This window comes from Leucoraja erinacea, chromosome 39, assembly GCF_028641065.1.
Source record: "Leucoraja erinacea ecotype New England chromosome 39, Leri_hhj_1, whole genome shotgun sequence".
NCBI classification, from domain to species: domain Eukaryota; kingdom Metazoa; phylum Chordata; class Chondrichthyes; order Rajiformes; family Rajidae; genus Leucoraja; species Leucoraja erinaceus.
This window is the reverse complement of record NC_073415.1, coordinates 5,415,091-5,438,484: the sequence shown is the minus strand read 5'-3', so window position 1 is coordinate 5,438,484 and position 23,394 is coordinate 5,415,091. Positions and strand designations below refer to the sequence as shown.

At 42.7% G+C, this 23,394-nt stretch overlaps 1 protein-coding gene across 1 annotated transcript in view; it reads left to right on the top strand.

The window, feature by feature from the left end:
• Positions 1-23,394, top strand: part of LOC129714453 (protein GPR108-like) — a 112,063-nt gene that overhangs the window by 74,483 nt on the left and 14,186 nt on the right. The window contains exons 2-11 of the mRNA XM_055664056.1: positions 997-1,101; positions 11,715-11,831; positions 14,084-14,134; positions 15,591-15,682; positions 16,137-16,279; positions 17,247-17,323; positions 19,650-19,718; positions 19,804-19,911; positions 21,219-21,352; positions 22,416-22,491. Of these exons, the coding sequence (XP_055520031.1) occupies positions 1,006-1,101; positions 11,715-11,831; positions 14,084-14,134; positions 15,591-15,682; positions 16,137-16,279; positions 17,247-17,323; positions 19,650-19,718; positions 19,804-19,911; positions 21,219-21,352; positions 22,416-22,491 (963 nt within the window). The 5' untranslated portion in view covers positions 997-1,005. The remainder of the gene's footprint in view (positions 1-996; positions 1,102-11,714; positions 11,832-14,083; positions 14,135-15,590; positions 15,683-16,136; positions 16,280-17,246; positions 17,324-19,649; positions 19,719-19,803; positions 19,912-21,218; positions 21,353-22,415; positions 22,492-23,394) is intronic.

The window sequence follows — 23,394 nt, the reverse complement described above, 5'->3', positions numbered from 1 at the left end:
CCTGAACCTGATTGTTGCAGTCTTCAGGCTCCTGTACTTTCTACCTGAAGGTAGCAGGGAGATGAGTGTGTGGCCAGGATGGTGTGGGTCTTTGATGATACTGCCAGCCTTTTCGAGGCAGCGACTGCGATAAATCCCCTCGATGGAAGGAAGGTCTTATTACTAACAAACCTTATTTATCAAAACCAACACCTGCTGAGAACTCAACACAAGTTCAGAACAAAAACGTTTATGTGAAGCTAGCGCCTGCAGTTATCAAAATCTTCTGTTTGCCAATTATTCCTTAATTTCCATAATCTTTTCCAATATTAACACATCTTGTAATGTAATTTTATTTGTATGTATTTATTCTTTTCAAAATAAACAGTTTCTATTTGATCATCTTTTAATCTGGATTTTTAACTTATGTGTTGTGTTTTAAAAACTATATAAATTATGATGTTTTTATAAGTGATATACCAAGATTCTATATGTGTTTTATGATATATTTAAGAGGGAGTTAGATGTGGCCCTTGTGGCTAAGGGGATCAGGGGGTATGGAGAGAAGGCAGGTACGGGATACTGAGTTGGATGATCAGCCATGATCATATTGAATGGCTCGAAGGGCCGAATGGCCTACTCCTGCACCTAATTTCTATGTTTCTATATTTGATATGCAATGCATTTTTAATGTAATGTTGCCCCTTGTCTGGACCTTGAGTCCGTAATAAAGTTTATTATTATTATTATTATTATTATTATTATTATTATTATTATTATTATTATTTGTTTCTGAGCTTTTTTAATCCATTAAATGAGCTTCTCGGTGGTGAGCGAGAAGTCCCGCCTTTGTAGGGCGGGCTGTTACTTGATTGGTCCGTTGTAGGCGGCGTGTACAAAATGGAAGGTGGCTATTGGTTGGCGGACACGTCGGTCAGTGACGGTTGCCGTCGCGGATTGGCTCTGAGGGCTGTCCGTCACACGTGGTCCCCTCCCCCCCCCTCCGCCGCTTCCGGCAGTGCGGTGATGAGGATGATGGCTGGTGGTGGAGTTGGGTCTTTCTTCCTGCTGCTTCTCGCCGTTGTCGGGACTACAGGGCGGATCCATCGCCTCACACTCAAGGTAGGCGGCATCTGGTGACCTTAAATACCTAACTCAATGGACGGCAACCAGGCTGGAAGCTTCTCTCCTTCCTTCCCGATGTCTCAGATGCCTCCATCCATGGGGTTGAGATCTCGACCTGAAATGTCACCTATTCCTTTTCACCAGCTGAGTTACTTCAGTACTATCTTAGGTTGGGGGTTGGAGTTGAGGTTCTCACGCCTCACATTCAAGATAGGAATATTTTGGAGGACCAAGAAACCAAAAACCAACCAAGGCGGCATCTGGTGACCTTATATAAACACCTAAGCCAATGGACGTCAACCAGGCAATCTTCTTGGTCATGTTTAAGAAGGAACTGCAGATGCTGGAAAATCGAAGGGACACAAAAATGCTGGAGAAACTCAGCGGGTGCAGCAGCAGCATCTATGGAGCGAAGGAAATAGGCAACGTTTCGGGCCGAAACCCTTCTTTAGACTGGGTTCTTGGTTGGTTGGTTTCTTGGTCCTCCAAAATATTCCTTCCCTTCCAATGTGTCTGAAGAACATCAGTTGTCCTGGGCTTGAGGTTCTCTCGCCATCTCCAGCCCCCCAAACCTAAGATAGACACAAAAAGCTGGAGTAATGCAGCGGGCCAGACAGCATCTCCAAAGAAAAGGAATAGGTAAAGAAATAGCTTTTCCCACTGAGAGTAGGGAAGATTCAAACAAGGGGACATGACATGAGAATTAAGGGACTGAAGTTTAGGGTTAACAGAGGGGGAACTTCTTTACTCAGAGAGTGGTAGCTGTGTGGAATGAGCTTCCAGTGAAGGTGGTGGAGGCAGGTTCGTTTTTATCATTTAAAAATAAATTGGATAGTTATATGGATGGGAAGGGAATGGAGGGTTATGGTCTGAGCGCAGGTATATGGGACTAGGGGAGATTATGTGTTCGGCACGGACTAGAAGGGTCGAGATGGCCTGTTTCCGTGCTGTAATTGTTATATGGTTATATTATATGGTAACATTTCAGGTCGAGACCCTTCTTCAGTATAGACATGAAATGTCGCCTATTCCTTTTCTCCAGAGATGCTGTCTGACCCGCTGAGTTACGTCAGCATTTTGTTTCCATCTTTGGTTTAAACCAGCATCTGCGTTTCCTTCCTCCACCCCCAACCTCTTCCACATTGACCTAGCATTGGTGAAATGTTCGCCTACAACTCTTTACGCTCGAAATGTCGCCTAACGGTATCCACTTTCCAGCCCACATTGACAACACACAAAGTGGCAACCATTTAAGATTGGCGTTGTCACTGTTCCATATTGTATGGGGAAAATGTCATCAATTTCAGGTTCCCCTTCAAGTCCCACACCGTCCTTGACCTGGGTCACTTGAGCAATATGACCACTGAAATATCAGCTAATATGTGATATAGTGCGGAGCTGAAGGAGGGTTGTACTTTTGGATGAGATGAAATATCAGCTAACACTCCATTGCTTGCTGGTTCTTACAGGTACTTTATTTTTAGAAAAAGAGAGGATAGTCATTGCTGAGTTTTTCTAATATTCATCAGCAATCATCATGATAACTGATATCTCATGACTATCATGTCACTGTTTATGGGAATGTGCTTTGTGCATGTTGCTTTTCTCTCCTATGTTACAGTATGGGCTACTCAATAACATTGTTCATGTAAACTTTCGGTTGTCTTATCATCGTGATATGGTAGTGGTAATTCACGACTCTCCTTGCTGGTGATGTCCTGCCTTTTGTTCTATGGAGTGAATGAAAGAGATAACGGAAAGTGGTGCCGGTCTTTCACGGGCACTGACCGCCCCGCTGTTGAAGAGATCGACAAGAGGCCCTGTCTCAAAATGGCAGCTGGCATCATCAAGGACCCACACCACTGTGGCTACATTCTAATTTCCCAACAACATAAGGTTGATGAATACCACAAACTAAACTAAACTGCCTGGGTAGCATTAGGGAATTTGGGCTTTGTTTTGTTTGTGTACTATTTTGTTATATTTATTGATTTATTGATTGCTTTATTATATTATTTATTGAGTAGTGTTTACAAACCTGTTATGCTGCTGCTGGAAGTAGTAATTTCATTGTTCTTTTCTGGTACTTATGACAATTAAACACCCTTGGATCTTGAATCCATTCGATGACAGAAACAGAGGCATTGTTCTATTGTTACACAAAAAAGCTGGAGAAACTCAGCGGGTGCAGCAGCATCTATGGAGCGAAGGAAATAGGCAACGTTTCGGGCCGAAACCCTTCTTCAGACCGTTGTTCTATTGTTAGGCTACAGTTTTTTTACCATCTCCATCATAAGCATTTTCAAATGCTTTTTTCCTTTATCTCTTCCTTGACTCTAATTGCCCATTGGTGAAGTTTGGACTACATTCCCAAACCTGCATCCTCTATCTGTGTTTATTTCTCTGCAGGAGTTGTGATTAGTGTGCTAGCTAGGGCAGGGCCCATCTGTGTTACTTCAGTACATTGCCAGTGTACTTGGTTATCTCATTTGTCTTTAATAATGCAGTGTGTTTAGTTAGTATCTGCAGGTGTTGGCCAGTAATCTGAATCTCCCCGAATCTGTTGGCCAGGTTGGAAGCTTAGCCACAATAAGATGAACACATTGATCCTGGAAGAAACAAAGTGTTGTCTTGTGCGGAATGCATTAAGGAAATGTAGATGCTGGTTTATAAAAAATGAAAGACACTCCATGCTAGAGTAACTCAGTGGGTCAGGCAGCATCTCTGGAGAACATGGATGGGTGACGTTTCTTCTTCAGACTGCTGATCCATGTTCTACAGGGATGTTGCCTGACCCGCTGAGTTATTCCAGTACTTTGTATCTCTTTTTCTGTAAACCAACATCAACAGTTCCTTGCTCCTGCACTGTAACTTCTAGTTTTGTTATCTATGTGGACTGCAGTTACTCACTCAGTGATTCTGACGGCACTTCCAAAGCTTTGACCTCAACCACTTATGAGGACAATGGCAGCAGATGCATGGGGAGGAGACCAAGCTGCTGGTCCCCCTCCAAGTCATGCACATTATTGAATTGGAAATATATCGCTTCCCTTGTTGGGTTGAAATCTTGGAATTCCCTACTTAATAACTGTTGGAGTATCTTCACCAGATACAGAGCAGTAGTTAAAGGAGGAGGCTCACCACCACCTTTTCAAAGGCAATTTAGTGTGGGCAAAATCCTGACTAAGGGTGCTGTCTGTACGGAGTTTGTACATTCTCCCTGTGACCGTGTGGGTTTTCTCGGGTACTGCAGTTTCCTCCCACATCCCAAAGACGTGCAGGTTTGTAGGTTAATTGACTTCTGTAAATTGTCCCTAGTGTGTAGGATAGAACTAGTGTACAGGGATTGCTGGTTGGTGTGGACTTGGTGGGCCATGGGATCTGGTTCCATGTTGTATCTCTAACCCAAACTAAGCTAAAAGCCGTCAAGAATCTAAATTGCGAGGTCAGAAGTTGTTTAGATTTATTATTGTCATGTGTACTGAGGTACATTGAAAAGCTTTTTTTCTGTGCAATCCAATAAATCAAACAATAATATACATCAATACAATCAAGTCAAATATAAGTATACTAGATCGAGCATAGGGTTATAAGGTCATGTGATAGGAGCAGAATTAGGCCATTCGACTCATCGTCTATTTCGCCATTCAAACATCTCTCCCTCCTAATCCCATTCTTCTGCCTGCTAACCTCTGACACCTGTACCAATCAATAATCCATCTATCTCTGCCTTAAATATTGACTTGGCCTCCACAGCCTTCTGTGGCAAAAAATTCCGCAGATTCACCACCTTCTGACTAAAGAACTTCCTCCGCAGCAAGATACAGAGTGCAAAATATAGTTCTCAGCACTGTAGTGCACCAGTTCAAGCACCACGTCCAAAGTCCGCAATAGGTTTTACAAGAATGTGGAGGATATGGAACTTGCTACCTTAGAGTGTTTGAGGTAAGTAGTGTAGATGTACTTAATGTGTGGGGGGGACGGGGGGTGTAGGGGAGAGAAACATAAAAGGGAGAAGCAAATGGATCAAGTTGGATGAAGAAAGATGGTTGGAATTCAAAATGTAAACTGGTTGGGCTGAGTACACTATAGAAACAAGCCATGCAATTGTATGTAAAGTCCGGAACAGAAGCTACCCTAATCTGTGAAATACTATTCTGTGTTTGAATAGCTGAGTCATGAAAGGCAGAAGTGATAATTTGGTATTTTGTCTTTGTAATTTATTCAGCACATCCTCAATCTCTGCACTTTTTAAAATTCTATTCCCATACGCATCCCTGATTGTAATGATTTTTCCAATTACTTTGTTTCTTACAATTCTCCTTTAAATTGCTTTGCCGGCCTTTCTTGGTTACTAGAGGTCATAGCCTCAGAATGAAAGGGTGCTCTTTTCGAAAGGAGGTGAGGAGGAACTTCTTTCGTCAGGGGGTAGTTAATCTGGAACTCATTGCCACAGTGGGCTGTGGAGGCCAAGTCAGTGGCTATTTTTAAGGCAAGGATAGACAAATCCCTGATTAGAACGGGTGTCAAGGGTTATGGGGAGAAGGCATGAAAATGGGATTAGGAGGCAGTGATCAGCCATGATTAAATGGCGGAGTAGACTCGATGGGCCGAATGGCCTAATTCTATATCCAGTGAACTGATTACCTAGCCAATTACCCTGTTATTTGTGGCCTAGAATTGAACATAGGCGAAGAGCACATTATTGTTGAACTGGTTAAAGATCCAAAAATTCTTAAAATGCCATCCTGTCAGTATATGACTTGTTGAGATGGATCTGGGGTGACCGGTTTATTTGGTGTTTATGTTGGAATCCAGCAGAAGTTAAGGCCACAGCTTTTGGCTGGAGGATAGGTTTAGCTTTTTGAATTCAAACAAAAGCAATAAGCTCCACCACAGGTCACGAGTTAGGCTGTTGTAGAACTAGTTAGTTAATCCCATATTGCTGTGCCTTCTCTCTGTGGAACATACTATCTTTCACAATTCTCAAAAATTGTTCCCTTTTGAAAGCACCATCAGAAAATAATGGAGGAACAAGGAACTGCTGATGCTGCTTCACAAAAAAAGATGCAAAATGCTGGAGTACCTCCGTGGGTCAGGCAGAATCTCTGGCGAACATGGATACCTCAAAGTATGCCTTCATTGAAGAAGTTTTTTTTCACCAGTCTGAAGAAGGGACCCAACCCAAAATGTCACCTATCCATGTACTACAGAGATTCTGCCTGACCCACAGAGGTACTCAACTTTGTGTTTTTGTTAATCAAAACATAACACATTTCCCTCGTGTCCTCTGCAGCTCTTCCTGTCTCTGGAATGATTACAGATCTATCATTAGATTACTATAAATAAAAGTTGTGAACCTGCATTAGAACTTCTGAAAACTGTTTAGCATTCTCTGGGAAAGATTGGCTGACCTAGATCAGGGGTTTCCAAGCTAATCTGTGGGATGCAGGAGAGAAATTCTGAAAATTATTTTGGTTTATGTCTTTGACTTTTTTTTATAATGGGGAAATCAGCATCTCTGGAGAGAAGGAATGGTGACGTTTCAGGTTGAGACACTTCTTCAGACTTAAGACTTTTTCTGGGGATGTAACTTTTCCAAGGATGCACCTGCTTAACTGGGCCAGTCTACACTGATGCTCTGACTGTGGAGTAAACTTGTCAGACTACCTTCAAAACCAAAGGCACCCTCTACAAGTGGTGGAGGCTCTTATTGATGTTAGGTTAAAACGTGCACTGGCAATGGAATTGAACTTAAATTTAGAAGAAGGTACACAAAAAAAGTATGGGGACATTTTGATGCAGAACCCATGTAGTAACTAATTGGAGGCAAGATGCTGGAATCTCTCGTGAAACACAGAGTGTTGGAGTAACTCAGCGGGTCAGGCAGCATCTACTGGAAGACGTAGATGGGTGACTTTTTGGGTTGAGACCCTTCTTCAGCCTTGAGACTGAAACACCGCTTCTCCGTGTGCTCCAGAGGTGTTATCTGACCCAATGTGTTACTCCTGCCTTTGTGTTCTCATAACTAATTGGGCTGGATCTTGTGGTCAGCAAGAGTAAGCTGCCCACATAACTCCAGCAACTTCCTGCTATGAGCTATTCTGATGTTTGTTAGTGTCAGCCGTAGCTTCAAGCAAAAACATTTAGTTTTTACAGATAGATATCATGGAAATAAAGCCTTTGGCCCACCAATGTCCACACTGTCCATCGATCACTTGTTCACATTAGTTATCCCACTTTCCCATCCTTACCCTACACACCGAGGAGAATTTACAGAGGTCAATTAACTAAAAAACCTGCACATGTGTGTGATGTGGGAGGAAGCCAAGTTGCTAGAGGAAACCCACACAGTCACATGGCGGATGTGCAAACTGCACATGGACAACACCCGCGATCAGGATCGCATCGGGGTCTCTAGCTCCATGAGGCACCAGCTATGCCACTGTACTGCTTCTGCTATACAGCATTCTTTAAACTGGCTGGGGAGTCAGTTGAATATAGAACTGTACAGCACACAAACAGGCCTTTTGGGTTATGGATCATACATAAATAAGCATCATGTTCGGCACAGACGTGGGTTGAAGAGTCCTGTTCCTGTGCTGTACTGGTCAATGTTCTGTGCCAGCTGCCATGTTGCTATTGGTTTTATGCCGATCCACTGTTCATGTGGCTGTAATTGAGAGAATTATGCAAATTACTTGTTGTTAATACTTTTCGCCTTGAGTCGGAAAAAAATCATCAGGAGATCACTTAGTTTTGTTATTTTTAGAACTTGGAAGATATTGAAATATTATGTTGTTTGTTTGATTAGATCTTCCTCGCATGCAAATAAAAGAAGCGTCCAGGCCCAAAATGTCACCTATCCATGTTCTGCAGCGATGCTCCCTGATTTGCTGAGTTACTCCAGTTTTTCAGGGCTTTTTTTGTAAACTACCACCGCAGTTCATTGTTTCTTGCAAATAAATCTGCTTTGGGATGTGAATGAAGCGGAAATTCATGGTGGAAACCCACGGTTTCTGAAAATAAGTTTTCCCCACACACACACACACACACACACCAATGGCACAGAGGCACAGCTATTAGAGCTGTGCCACTTAGCGCCAGAGACCCAGATTTGATCCTGACCTCCAGTACGGTCTGTGTGGAGTTTGCACGTTTGCCCTATAACCACGTGGGTTTCCTCGGGGTGTTCCGGTTTCCTCCCACATCCCAAAGACGTCAGGGATTATTTTTTTTCAAATCTGTTAATTCCCCTTAATGTGTTGGGAGTGGATTGGAAAGTGGGATGACAGAACTAGTGGAACAGGTAATCGAAGATTGCCAAGGATTTGGGCCTGTTTCCACGCTGTATCTCTAAACTAAACACTGGCTACTTGGAAGAAAATTGGTGGATATGGGGATATAATATGCAAATGAGGACATGAAAATGCAACCAACTGATCTGCCTGCACTGTCATTCTATGAGTCATACAATCGAACCTCTTTTTTTTTTAAAATCGATTGTGCCCACAATTTTGTTAAAAGCAATTAAACTATCTTTAATCATAGACACTGACACTTTGTCTCATGAATGTTCAACAGTAGCAGAAGCTGTGACATGGGAGAGTTGTTCGAATAAGCAAAGGGTTTGCATCAAGCATGAAATGTCACCAGAGTACTAAAATAGCAATGACCTGCCATTTCCTGATGGTTTTTAGTGCGTTGCCGAGAGTTAAGTAATATCAGTCACCGATTTGTAGAATGGCTCCGTGGTGCAGCAGTAAACACTGCCTCTTGTAAGGAGGAGTTTAAGTTAGAGAAACAGGGAGGAAATAGGCCCTTCAGCCCACCGAGTCCACGCCGACCTGCGATCACCTGTACACTAGTTCTATCCCACACACTGGGGACAATTTACAGAAGTTAATGAACCTACAAACCTGTATGTCCATGGGGGGAAACTATAGCACCTGGTCACAGGGAAAATGTACAAACTTCGTACTGACAGAACCCGGAATCAGGAATGAACCTGGGTCTCTGGCGCTGTGTGTGAAGCAGAAATCCTACAACTGCCACACTGTGCCAACTTGTGTTTGATTGTGACCTTTGTCGCTATTGGTGTGGAACTTTGCCTGGTGTCTCTTTGGCTTGCATTGTTACGGTGTGGTTGCTTAGTATAACTTATGATTTATTGAGACAAGCATTTGTACTTTAAGATTTATTAAATTATTGTATTGAATTTCTCCTCCACATGCCATTGTGGGGTTTGAACTTGTCTATGGATCAATGGTCCAGAACCCTGGCTGTAAGCCCAGTAGCTTGAAGTCGGCAACACAGTGGTGCAGCTGGTAGAGCTGCCTCACAGTGACAGAGAAACAGATTTGATCCTGACCTCGGGTGCTGTCTGTGTGGGGTTTGCACATTCGCCCTGTGACAATGTAGAAACAGTGGTCTTGACCGAAGAAGGTTCTTGACACGAAACGTCACCTCTCTATGTTCTCCAGAGATGCTGCCCGACCTACTGAGTCACTCCAGCATTTTGTGTCATCCTGTGATCATGTGGGTTTACTCCGATTTCCTTCCACATTCCAAAGACGTGCGGTTTTGTCGGTTAATTGTCCTCTGCAAATTGCTTTGAGTGTGGAGACAAGTGGGAGAGCAAAGAACGGGTTAGCATGGACTCAATGGGCCGAAGAGCTTGTTTCCAGGTGTATCTCTAAACTAAATTAGACCACCTTTACTGCTGTACACTCCCAAATAGTAACTCCAATCAAAAAAGGGAAGTGTGCTTTTCTAGGCCTTGTGACTACTCTGCACTTCACACTACATTCTATTGTCAGTGCTGGTTACTTTAGTTTAGAGATGCAGGGCTTTCGGCCTCCTGATTCCGCATCGACCAGCGATCTCCGCACACCAACGCTATTCTACACACACTAGGGACAATTTCCACTTATACCAAGCCAATTAACCTACAAACCTGCATGTCTTTGGAGTGTGGGAGGAAACCGGAGATCTCTGAGAAAACCCACACAGTCACGGGGAGAAAGAACAAACTCCGTACAGACAGCACCCGTAGTCGGGATGATACCTGGGTCTTCGGCGCTGCAAGCACTGTCAGGCAGCATTTCTCCCGCTGCGCCACCATGCTGATAAAAACTCCTTGTGCACAGCAGAAATACAATTCAAGTATTATCTGTTGCATGATGTTGATTGAGAGGCCTGTATTGCACTGTGCCCAATATTTAATCTGGTTGCTATCCTTGGAAATAGTCACCTGGAATATTTTATGACCACCATCTGTGATGGTTAACAGGACCATGAATCAATGTCAATAATGTTTTTTTAAGAATGTTTAACGCTTTATGTGTCATTCCTAACTATGTCATGTTGTTACGTGCGGGCGGAGCACCAAGGCAAATTCCTTGTATGTGAATACTTGGCCAATAAACGTATTCATTCATTATCCAAATTGCAGGACAACTGCAGTCAATAGTTTGGAGGTGTTGGTTCATGTGGTCAAGTCTTGAATGAATCTTGGTCCTATAGTCTTTTGATTTGAATACACTAATGTTCCCCGTTTTCCATGGCAGGCAATGTAGCACAAAAACAAGATTGGTGTTGATATCCTAATGTGTGATCATTATTAGATTTACTGCAGAAATAGGAATGGTTGAATGCTTCATCAGCTATAATCCAATATTTTAAAAAACTTCTCTAATGACAAATAATAATGAAATAATGGAAACAAAACATTTAGGAACAAGGAACTGCAGATGCTGGTTTACACAAAATGACACAAAGTGCTGGAGTAACTCGGCAGGCCAGGCAGCATCTCTGAAGAACACGGGTAGGTGACGTTTTGGGTTGGAAGAAGGGTCCAGACCTGAAACGTTACTCATCCATGTTCTCCAGAGATGCTGCCTGACCTGCTGAGTTACTCCAGCACTCTGTGTCCATCAATGAAAAAAACATTTATTCATTTAGAGATGCTAAACGTGGGGCTAAATTACAAATATCATTGATCAGATAATAATCCATACCTTTGAGGACCTGTTCTATCAGTTCCAGAATTTTTCTTCTCAGCCAACATGTTGAATGATATGTGGTCCATTGCCAGGGGCGGTTAGCACATTCTATGTTAGAAAGTTGTTAGCTTGTATCCCATTCCACAAAATATTAAAAATCCACAGGTGCTGACTTTGAATGAGATATTAAACTGCTTATTGGTTCAGCAATTATTTAAATGCCATAATTTACATTATGAAAGGCAGTCACCCTGATAGTCTGGCTGATACCAGTCCCTCGACTGAAGTTACATAACATTTTCTGGTCATTATCATATTGCTGTTTGCGTGGAACCCTATGCAAAAAAAAAAAATAATATTAATTTAAAAAATATGCAATACTTTTTTGCTACTTTTGAACTGAGTATACTTGCAAAAAAATATTTAATTGGCTGTGAAGCTCATTGGCACATTCTGCTGGGTAGCAGAAGGCTTTCACTGAGAAGAAGGGCTATTTAAGAGTGGTCATCATTTGCAAGGCCAGTGCTTGTCTGCTACTGAGGCACAAGCTGGATAGCAAGGTATGTCTCTCTGTACTCATATTATTCTCACCTTTTTTTCTTTTAGGAAGATACAAGGTCAAGAGTTCACTTGAACACTTTTGGGTACTACACTAATGGAACCTTGTTAGTAAACCTTACAAGTCTACACTTTAGAACAGACATCGCCTTGGAGAAGATTTTAGTAAGTACTGTACTGCTAACGAAATGTTAACCTGAGAGAGATGCAATTTCACTGATCCCCTTCTGTACTGCAGAGATTGGTTGGATAACAATTCCTTATCGCAACGATGTTCTCTTTGCTTGGAGAAAATTGCTGCCAGTATTTTGTGCCCCAAAGAACATGCAGATTATGTGATCAGATGGGAAGGATGTCTAAGATGAGCTCGATAATAGCTGACCAATAACTTTGGAATTCTCCCAAAAGTCGTGATGTTTAGTTTAGTTTATGTTCATGTGTGAGCATAAGGCACAGTGAAACGTTTTTTTTGTTTCATGCTACCCAGTCAGGGGAAAGACTATGCCTGATTGCAATCAAAGTGTCCACAGTGTACAGATACAGAATAAAGGGGATAATGTCTTGAGCATGATAAAGTCCAGTAAAATACAATTAATGATAGTCTGAGGGTCTTCACTGAGGTAGATGGTACGTCAAGACCACTCTCTAGGATGGCTCAGATGCCTGATAACAGCTGGGATGAAATTCCCTGAATCTGGAGTTTTCACCTGGAGACTTTTCACACTTGCAGTTCCTTGTTCTACATCAACTTCCACGTGCGCCCTGAAGCCTGGCGTTGCTTCATGTTCATCCCTCTCTTGATCCCTCTGCTATCTTTAAATCCAAGCTGAGTAAACCATGATCCTCTCCAGCTGAACGTGAAGAAACATTAAATCAGTCCCTCAGTGCTGCACCAGAAGCATCATCCTCAACTTTCTAACCAAGATCTGCAATGGGGACTTGGAACCCACAGCTTTTGACAGGAAGAGATGGTGGTTTCACACCTTTTGGTGTAGCTGCCTGATGTTTTCAAGTAGTGAAAGGAACAAGAATGTTTTTCAACTGACATCAAACTGGGTGCAGTGCTTGTTTGTGTAAATTGTGTCTCGGTCTGACGTTGTTAACTTTGGCTGGGAAATAGCCCATTGATTCATGACAGTAGATTTGGAGGAACGGAAAGATGAGGTAGTCTATATGGAAATGATACAAGTGGGTCAAGCAGTGCGGTACACTGACGCAGCTGTTAGACCTGCTGCCTCACAGCACCAGAGCCCCAAGTTTGATCCTGACTTCGGGTACAGTCTGTGTGGAGTTTGCACGTTCTCCCTGTGACAATATGGGCTTCTTCCAGGTGCACTGGTTTCCTCCGACATCCCAAAGACGTGCAGGTTTGTAGGTTAACAAGCAAGATTATAACAAAGGTGCAAAGGCCTTTATTCTCCTTACCTCTATCTGGTCTCTACAATGAAATATTGCACTATTTGGATGAGTTGCAATTCCAGGACAAGGGGTCACAGCTTAAGGATAAGGGGGAAATCCTTTAAAACCGAGATGAGAAGAACTTTTTTCACACAGAGAGTGGTGAATCTCTGGAACTCTCTGCCACAGAGGGTAGTTGAGGCCAGTTCATTGGCTATATTTAAGAGGGAGTTAGATGTGGCCCTTGTGGCTAAGGGGATCAGGGGTATGGAGAGAAGGCAGGTACGGGATACTGAGTTGGATGATCAGCCATGATCATATTGAATGGCGGTGCAGGCTCGAAGGGCTGAATGGCCTACTCCTGCACCTAATTTCTATGTTTAATTCTGTGGTGTTCAAACGTGCCCCAAAGACTGTGTTGCCGTGCTATCAGTGAATGAAATACCTTTATTTGTCGTTGTAAGCACTGCATACAACAAAATTTTTATTGCCACTCCATTGGTGCATAATATACAAACATAAAAACACAGGACACAATTCAAAAGCAGTGTTAAACTAGGTATCATGATAGGTAAATCGGTATTGCACATGGTGATAGTAAAATGCAAGGTGGGTGGCAGCATGGAAGGGTGCAGCATGAATAATACTCAGTGTGTTTTCATATTGATGTAATACAATCATCATTTTATGTAATACATATATAATATGTGGAAACACGAGAAACCGCAGTTGCTAGAATCCGGAGTCAAACACGGGAGTGCTGTGAGCCTTCTGAGTTCAAAGATGGGTCCAAACACAAAACATTGCCCTCCAGACAATGCCTTGTCCACTGAGTTCCTCCAGCACTCTGTGTTTTAAATGCAGCATGTGGTTCTGAGAGGTGTCGCAACAGCAGCAAGAAAATGCAAAGAGAATTTTGCACTGCTCATTAATATTAAAATTTGATATCAGTTGTTTAAAAAAAATTGCTAATGTATATTTTTCTCTCTCTCTCTCCCCGTGTATTAAAAAAACCTCAGATTGGGTTCAGCCTTTCAAAACCAAAGACTGAAGGTGTGACACCATATACCGTAAGTACTACTGAAGAAATAGTGCAACACATTTGGAGCCCAGAATATACTGGTGCATTGCACTCAATGATAAGCTTTTTAGCCATAGTCACGGGTCCAAAAATAAGAATAGCACTAGCCTATATCAACATTAAAAAAAACTGCCAATAACACTTGCTGTTTCAAGTCAAGTCAAGAGAGTTTATTGTCATGTGTGTCAGATGGGACAATGAAATTCTTGCTTGCTGCAGCACAACAGAATATTGTAAGCATAAATGCAGAACAGTTCAGTGTGTCTAGATAGCATAGACCATATATATACACATAAATAAACAGATAAAGTGCAATAGGCTGTTATAGTTCAGAGTTTGTTTGATGGCGGGTTTAATAGCCTGATGGCTGTGGGGAAGAAGCTGTTCCTGAACCTGGATGTACCAGATTTCAGGCTCCTGTACCTTCTACCTGATGGCAGTGGAGAGATGAGTGTGTGGTCAGGATGGTGTGGGTCCTTGATGACGTTGGCAGCCTTTTTGAGGCAGCGACTGCGATAAATCCCTTCGATGGTGAGGAGGTCAGAGCCGATGATGGACTGGGCAGTGGTCACAACATTCTGCATTTTTGTTGTTATTTGCAGAATATCTAGTCTAAGAAATAAACAGCACAGTAATAGGGTGTTTAGTGTTTCGCCCAAATGTGCTATTTATAGGCCTCTTTCAATGCCCAGGGATCTATTGTAACGCACAGAGAACATGCAAGAAGTTATTCCATCGTTCCTTCTAAAAGATGGCATTTGCAACATTACGAGGAATGATAGAGACGCTGTCTCACCGCGCAAAAGACTTGGATTCAATCCCAACCTCGGGTGCTGTCTGTGTGGAGTTTGCACGTTCCCCCTGTAACTATGTTGGTTTGCTCTGCATGCTCCTGTTTCCTCCCCCACCCCTAATACATGGGGGTTTTCAGGGTGATTAGCTTCTCTAAATTGCCCCTACTGTGTAGGGAGTGGATGCAAAAGTGGGATAACATTGAACTGGTGTGATGACTAGATGGTCGTGTGGATTTGGTAAGCCAGAGAACATGTTTCCATCAATAATCAATCAATATTGTGCTCATGTATGTGATGCCATTTGATGCAGTCTTCCAACTCTAGACATGGTGGTGGAGAAGAGAGATGAGAGTGTTCACCTATTCACACCAGTTCTGTGCTATCCAACGTTCCCATCCACTCCCTACACACCAGGGGCAATTTACAGAGGCCAATTAACCTACAAACCCACACGCCATTAGGACGTGGAAGGAAACCAGAGCTCCTGGAGGAAACACAGGGAGAATGTGTTCCAAACTCCACATAGACAATACCTGAGATCATGAACGAACCGGGATCTTTGGCGCTGTGCGGCAGCAGCTCTACCATCTGCACCACGGCACTGGCCTCTTTATGCTCCCAACGCTTAATAAAGTTATGTTTCTGCAACAGACGGACAACTCCGACATGTGTTTGCTGAGGAAGTACAACAATCCCAATGGTGAATCCATCATCCTCTTTAAGTTTGACTTGAAGAATAAAACGTAAGTATTTTCTGACGTAGAAAATTTTATTCTGTGTAAAATGTTGGGAGGGGACTTGGGTTAATTTTTCTCATTTGGACAGATACATGGATAGGAAAGCTTCAGAGGGATATGGGCCAAATGCAGGCAGGTGGGACATCTTGGTCGGGAAGGGCCTGCTTCCCTGCATGTATGACTCTAAAAGAAGACCATTCAGCATGTTGTATCTACCCTGACCAAAATATAACTGTTTAGACTAACACCACTTCTTGGCTCTGGTGCATTGCCCTGGAGACATTAGGGGCTTATCCAAATACTTTTATAAAACATTCAGTGTTTTTGCTTCAGCTACCCTTTTAGACAGGAAGTACCCAAATGTTCTTTGGGTGAAAACATTCTCAAATCTGCCCTCTATTTTCATCTCTACTCACAACCTCTTTCCTTGAACATTAACATTGTAATTCTGCACCAACAGAGTGTCTATGAAGAAGTCTGGCCCACAAACGCAGTTGTTGATATCGGATTCGGCTCTTGATGGCTCAGCAAGGGCAAAGAAAGAAGAGAAACCAGCGCAGGACAAAGGGGGAAAAGTAGAAGAGCAGAAGGTGCAACCTTCAGGTAATGAGCTGTATTTAAAGAACTCATCTTTACAAACTCCATACAGACAGCACCCAAGGTCAGGATCGAACCTGGGTCTCTGGTGCTGTCAAGCAGCAACTCTACCGCTGCGCCACCGTGCCGCTCTTGCTCCAACTTGAGCTAAATTCAGTATTTGAGAAAGACAGGCAGCATCTGTGGATGGAATAGACTGGTGACGTTTGGGGTTGGGAGCCTTCTTCAGACAAGCGCTGATGACTGGCCTCAACATGGTAGAGGTCAACTTGCCAGATTACAACGGCACCTCCCTTGACAATTGATTTGATGACAATATTGGGATTGTCACAGAGAGAGCAAAGGGTGTGAGGCTGAAGTGGGCAAGGGGAATGGAGAGGTCGTGATGGTCGATGTCGCAGTGGCATTTGGAAATGAAAAGGTCTAGGAAGGGTAGAAGGCCAGCAGGAGGGCAGTCAAAAGGAGGAGGAATGGTGTAGACAGGAAGATGGGGTCATCTCTGGGAATCGAGGAATCCTTGACATGGAAATGGACACAGAGGCAACAGAGTCTGAAGACGACTCCCAACCTGGAATGTTGCTTGTCTATTCCATCCACAGATGCTGCCTGACCCGCTGAGTTCTTCTGGTATTTTGTGCTTTGACCAATGCAATGTTTGACCTATTCAGCAACTTAACCCCTTGACAGCCCAACATGCAACCGTGGGAAGGAGAAATAGCATTGCTTCCAACAACAGCATATTTGGGCTAAATGTTCTAGGTTGTGATGCAGCAGTCTGATATCCTTGGACCTTCATTTCCCCAAAGTTTAGTACAAGAGGTGGTCGCATTGAGGGAGAAGAAGCAGGGAATGTCCAGAATCATGCAGTTACACTCTCAAGATTAGAAGTCAGCTGTTCAGCATGAGAACACATTTCCACCAAGCATTCATTTTTGTAAAACAAACCTTTCATGTTGAAATTCTGTCTCATTAGGCAAAACCAGAAGAAAAAGAGGAACGGAAAATAATAAAAACAAAGACGTGACGAAAGGAAAAGTGGAAACTAAAAAGGTTAGTCTGTTTAACTTGATATTGGAATCCGATGGCCTCCGCACAAAAAATGAATACCAGGCGGCTGAATAACTTCATGATGGCCCAGCCTGTAATAGACACCGAACAAGAAAAGGCAGAAAGACAGCACTAGTTGGCAGATAGCCAACTTGAAAAATGATTTTATGTCTTTCTTGCAGTGTGCCAGTATGTTGCCATTTCTCACTTTAATGTACAATGTGGTTCTTGAACTCTGTTCAATTCTACCAACGGGAAGAATGTACAGGAGCCTGAAAACAGTGACCATTAAGTTTCAAGAATAGCTTTCTCAGCATAGCTGCTTCTTAACGCCACATAACACCAAACTCAGCAACTATGGACTCTCCTTGGTTCCACTAAGGACCTTTTTAATACATTAGTATTACAGTTATTAATGTATTGAAATTTAAAAAGTTGTTATATATCGTCTATAGCATTTGCAGGCCTGTTAAGCTGTTGCATTGAATTTCATTGTTAGAAACATAAGAAAATAGGTGCAGGAGTAGGCCATTCTGCCCTTCGAGCCTGCACCGCCATTCAATATGATCATGCTGTTCATTTAAAATCAGTACCCAGTTTCTCCATATCCCTTAATTCTTTTTGCCCTAAGAGCTAAATCTAACTCCCTCTTGACTCTTCCATTATCAGTACAGATAACAATGAAGCACTTGTGTAACAGAGAGTAATACAGCACAGAAGCAGGTCATGCTGACCAAGATGCCTCATCTAAGCTATTCCCATTTACCTACATTGGGCCCATATCCCTCCAAACCTTCCTATCCATTTACCTGTCCAAACGTTTTTTTAATGTTGTTATAGTACCTGCCTCAACCACCTCCTCTGGCAGCAAGTTCCACATACCCACCACCGGCGAGTATATAGGTCGGGGACTTGTACTGGAAGTTAGTTGGCACGTTGGTCTTGAAAGACCCAGGATTTATGTTTAAAGTCTGAGGTTTTCTTTTGCTAATTTTTGTGATCCGGCTTTCAATGGCTCCATAAAGATGCAGCGCTTGCTATGATCCAAACTTATTCTCTTTTCAAAGTGGACTTGTTCACTCCTGTTATTGTCACTTCGAAAGGACGTCTGGCATAGCACCAGCCCCTGTGAGAACTTCAAGCTGCATGAACAGCCATTTGTTTTAAAACATTCCCACATGCAGACAAACCAAGTAGCAATTTTGGATTATTCATTAAACTCCATAGATAAGATTGGTTTGTAAATGTGTGATTATGGTCAAAGCTGAAATATGAAATTTTTTTTAAAGTAAAAATAGTATTTTGAAATATCCATGTAACAAAATTACAATGAGCATTAAATTTGTTGGGCAAGAATGCTAAGCATTAATTATAGCCTAGTATGCCATTTAAAAACCTTCAGGAGACGGAGACCTGTGTTTGGTCTTGTCCTCGAGTGCTGTCTGTGTGGAGTTTGCATGTTCTAGCTGCGACCACGTGGGTATCCCCGGATACTGCGGATTCCACCCATGTCCCATAGACGTGCGGGTCAGTAGGTTAATCGGTCTCTGTAAACTGTCCCCAGCGAGTGGGTAAGGGATGGAATCTGAGGGGAGTTGATGAGAATGTGGGGAAAATAAAAATATAACCTCAGTGCAGATGGGTGGTTGATAGTCAGCACTGAATCGATGGGCCGAAGGGCCGGTGCTGTATGCTGCTAATTCAAACTCACCGACATTGTACAATTCTTACTGTTTTAACACTTGCCATCATGTAACAGCAAATATTGAGTAAACCATAATAGCTAACATGTGTAAACCAGGTATCTAAAATTTAACAAGGCATGATCCTACAAGCAGCAAGTTGATGATCAGTGAGTCATAAATGTTTGGTAGATACTTGTCAAGCTAGAATTGCCGAAAGGAACTAAAGTGGAATATCTGGCACCCTGAGGTGTTGGTATACACAAAATGCTGGAGTAACTCAGCGGGTGAGGCTGCATCTCTGGAGAGAAGGAATGGGTGACGTTTCGGGTCGAGAACCTTCTTCAATCTGAAAAAGTGTCTCGACCCGAAACGTCGCCTATTCCTTCTCTCCAGAGATGCTGCCTCACCCTCTGAGTTACTCCAGCATTTTGTGTCCACCTTCAATTTAAACCAGCATCTGCAGTTCTTTCTTACACACCCTGAGGAGTTGTATACGTAAGATGAGGTATAATACAGGTTACATTTTTGGTGCTTTCGATAACATCCTGAGAATGACAGAGCCAATAGCTATTTGCCTGTGCCCTGATGCCAAGTTTGCTTGGTGCCTCCTGTCAAGGCTCTTTCATTTATTTCCCCCCCCATAGAGGGCAAAACCGGAAACGCAAGAAGAAACCTTCAAGCTGGGAAAAACGAATGATTCCTACAGCTTCACAGTAAGAAACGTTTTCTTTTAAAATTTGAATTTAATTGTAAAGCCATTGGTTTGATTACAATAATTGAATGTTTTCTTGTTGGCAGTTCTATATGAAGGTTCCATCACCAAATGTGCAAGGACTTTATACACTCCGTTTTCATAATTGCTATGAGGCACATTCGGGGAACAAGATTGTTCCATTCGATATGACTGTAAGTACGTAGGGGGTGCAGGGATGGGATAGAAAGTCCAATGCATGTATTTATTTTCCAAAGTGTCTTACAAGAACCAAAGTAGATGATAAGACAAGCATGATCTAACTGTGTAGGAAGGAACTGCAGATGCTATTTTATACCGAAGATAGTCACAAAATGCTGGAGTAACTCAGTGAGGCAGTCAGCATCTCTGGAGAGAAGGTATGGGTGACATTTTGACTCCTCTGAAGAAAGGTCATCACCCGAAATGTTGCCCATTCCTTCTCTCCAGAGATGCTGTCTGTCTCGCTGAGTTACATAGAAACATAGAAAATCGGTGCAGGAGGAGGCTATTCGGCCCTTCGAGCCAGCACCACCATTCATTGTGATCAAGGCTGATTGTCTCCAATCAATAACCCGTGCCTGCCTTCTCCCCATATCCCTTGAATCCACTAGCCTCTAGCTCTCTCTTAAATCCATCCACTGCCCTCTGTGGCAGGGAATTCCACAAATTCACAACTCTCTGGGTGAAAACGTTTTTCTCACCTCAGTCTTAAATGGCTTCCTATTCTAAGACTGTGGCCCCTGGTTCTGGACTCGCCCAACATTGGGAACATTTTTCCTGCATCTAGCTTGTCCAGTCCTTTTATAATTTTATATGTTTCTATAAGATCCTTCTAAACTCCAGTGAATACAAGCCTAGTCTTTTCAAACTTTCCTCATATGACAGTCCTGCCATCCCAGGGATCAATCTCGTGAACCTACGCTGCACTGCCTCAATCACAAGGATGTCCTTCCTCAAATTAGTTACTCCAGCATTTTGTGTCTTTCCATGATCAAATTAAGTGGAGAACTGGCTTGAGGGACTGTGTCGTCAATGTCATTGCAGCAAATCTATCACACTAAGAATTCCTGACCGTCACAAGAATATTTTTCTCCACACTTTATACTTTTTATTCTTCAGACAGATAAATGGAAGCAAAATACGAAAGTGCTGGAAGAACCCACCAGGTCAGGCAGCATCTGTGGAGGGTAGGCAACGATTCAGAATGGAATCTGCAGTTCTGTGTTGCTATCATTTTTGAATTGAGATACTAGCACTGGCCAGCTCCATTCCCAGCCCACTTCTGAGTTTGTTTTTAAGATCCGTAATTTCATTAGGGATTAAACCTAAAATGATCTAAACCTAGAAACCGAGAAGGTTTCACACGAAGCAACGGTTGTAAAAATAAATCAGCGTGGTTATTTTTTGCATTACAGTTATTGTTGTCAATAGAACAGGTGATAGCATCTCATATTTTAAACTTGTATCATTTGTTTCTTAGGTTGAGATCACAGCAAAAAATCCTCGGAACTATCTTTCTGCTGGTGAAATCCCATTACCACTGCTGTACCTGGTTATGGCTGGATTCTTCTTTACTGCAGCCTTATTCTGGGTTTATCTACTTCTTAAACACAGGTAAAGCTGTTTTGCCACTCAGTATTTAAACTGCACGCGTGGAATATGTTGTACTGAAGTACTTCTCATCGTTGAGATGTTGGCCTCACCAACAAGATCAGCATTTAATACCCATCCCTACTAACATTCTTGCTGTGCTTCTCAGAGGGAACTGTACTGTTGTGGGGTTTTAGTCTTGTGTAAGCCAAGTGTTCGGCATGGACTATGTGGGCCGAAGAGCCTATTCCTGTGCTGCACTGTTCCATAGACCCGGTCTTGTGCTGATCTATGATCAATACAGCCTTTCGTGTCTGTGCCAAATATGATGCCAAGTTCAACTGATCTCATCTGACTGTTCATGATCCATATCTCTCTATTCCCAACGTGTATGTGCCTGTATAAAAGACTCTTAAACACCACTATCGTATCTGCCTCCACCGCCACCCTTGGCGATGCGATCCAGGTCCTCACTACTCTGTGTTTTAAACAAAAAAGACTTTCCCTGCACATGTCCTTTAAACTTACCCTTTCTCACCTTAAAGCTTTCCACCCTGAGGAAAGGTTCGGACTGTCTACCTTATCTATGCCTCCCCTACTTACCTACCTACGGTCTACCTTACTATACTTCTATATATTCCTATCAAGTCTCCCCTCAACCTCCAACGTCCAGTTCCGATGTTTTATGTAAATCAGGCAACTTGCTTCCCGAAGTGAGAATGATGAACCAGATGTGTTTTGCTACAATCCCTTATTTTCCTAATCCCAATTTTTTTAAATTTCAGGTTTATCTTTAGGAGTTGAATTTTAATTTATCTTCAAAATAACCCTCAGTGACCGGAAAAGGGGCAGAATTAGGCCTTTCAGCCCATCAAGTCTATGCCATTCAATCATGGTTGATCTATCTTTCCCTCTCATCCCCATTCTCCTGCCTTTGCCGCATAACCCCTGACACCCGCACTAATCAGGATGATCTTAATCTAAAAGTAATGGACTGCATGTATGTATTCCCTCTCTGCCGTCCATAGCTACATTCATTCTTGATTGTTATAAAACTATTGATGCGCTGTAATATTGTATCCCCCAGGTACAGCGTGTTTAAAATCCACTGGCTGATGGCTGCCCTGGCATTCACCAAGTCTATCTCCATACTGTTCCATGCTGTAAGTACAAGGCTGTGAACACAGCTAAATTACGATGGCACTCATTTCAAACAGGTCTCTGCGGTTCCTGTTAGAAGTACTTGGATTAGCTTTCTTGTTGGCCCCGATTTGAACGCTGGCTTGGCTGAAGTGGTTCAGCAACAAGCCAGCCAGCGGGTCACAGAAGCTCGGTCAGGTGAGCTGAGATTAGATGGATTAGGCTGCAGCAATTATCCTTCACAGGGTAAGCTGCAGCAGATCGTAAACACAGTATATTTGCTTTTCCCCTCCAGTTGCCTGTGCTGGAGTATTAAAGTCTGGTTCCATTGTGACATCCTTCACGTACGGCCTTGTATACTTGGATATAAAGGATTGAGACTTGGTTACCTTCACCACAAGGACTGTAACGAGACGCTGCTCACCTCTTCCCAAGGACAGTTAGAAATGGGCGTTAATTGTGGCCCGAGGATATTACATTCATTATGGGTCCAAATACTGAGACACAGATCCAAAAAGTGAATATGAAAAATAACTTAAATTAAAAGCAGGCATGAGAGAATAATATAGTTACATGTATCGATGAACTAGATGCGCTACTATCGACAGTAGTCTCTAACTGTGAATTACTTTACATTATATGTATCGATGAACTAGATGAGTTACTATCGCAGCATTCAAGAAACATTTAAGTGTGTTTATATTTGTAAAAGTGAACGCTCTGCATTCCAAACTCTGCTAGCGGCGAATTGTTGCATTTCACAACTGTTTTGTGGAGAAGCTTGACTATCAGTTAATGCATGATGTGATCCCGCAAGCTCAGAGCGGCTGCTTCAAAACTCCAGCGGCCTGGGCCTAGATTTTGTGCACTCTTTTGTTCGGAGATTGCATGGTCATCCTGTGTTCATCATTGGTTTCCCCTAGATG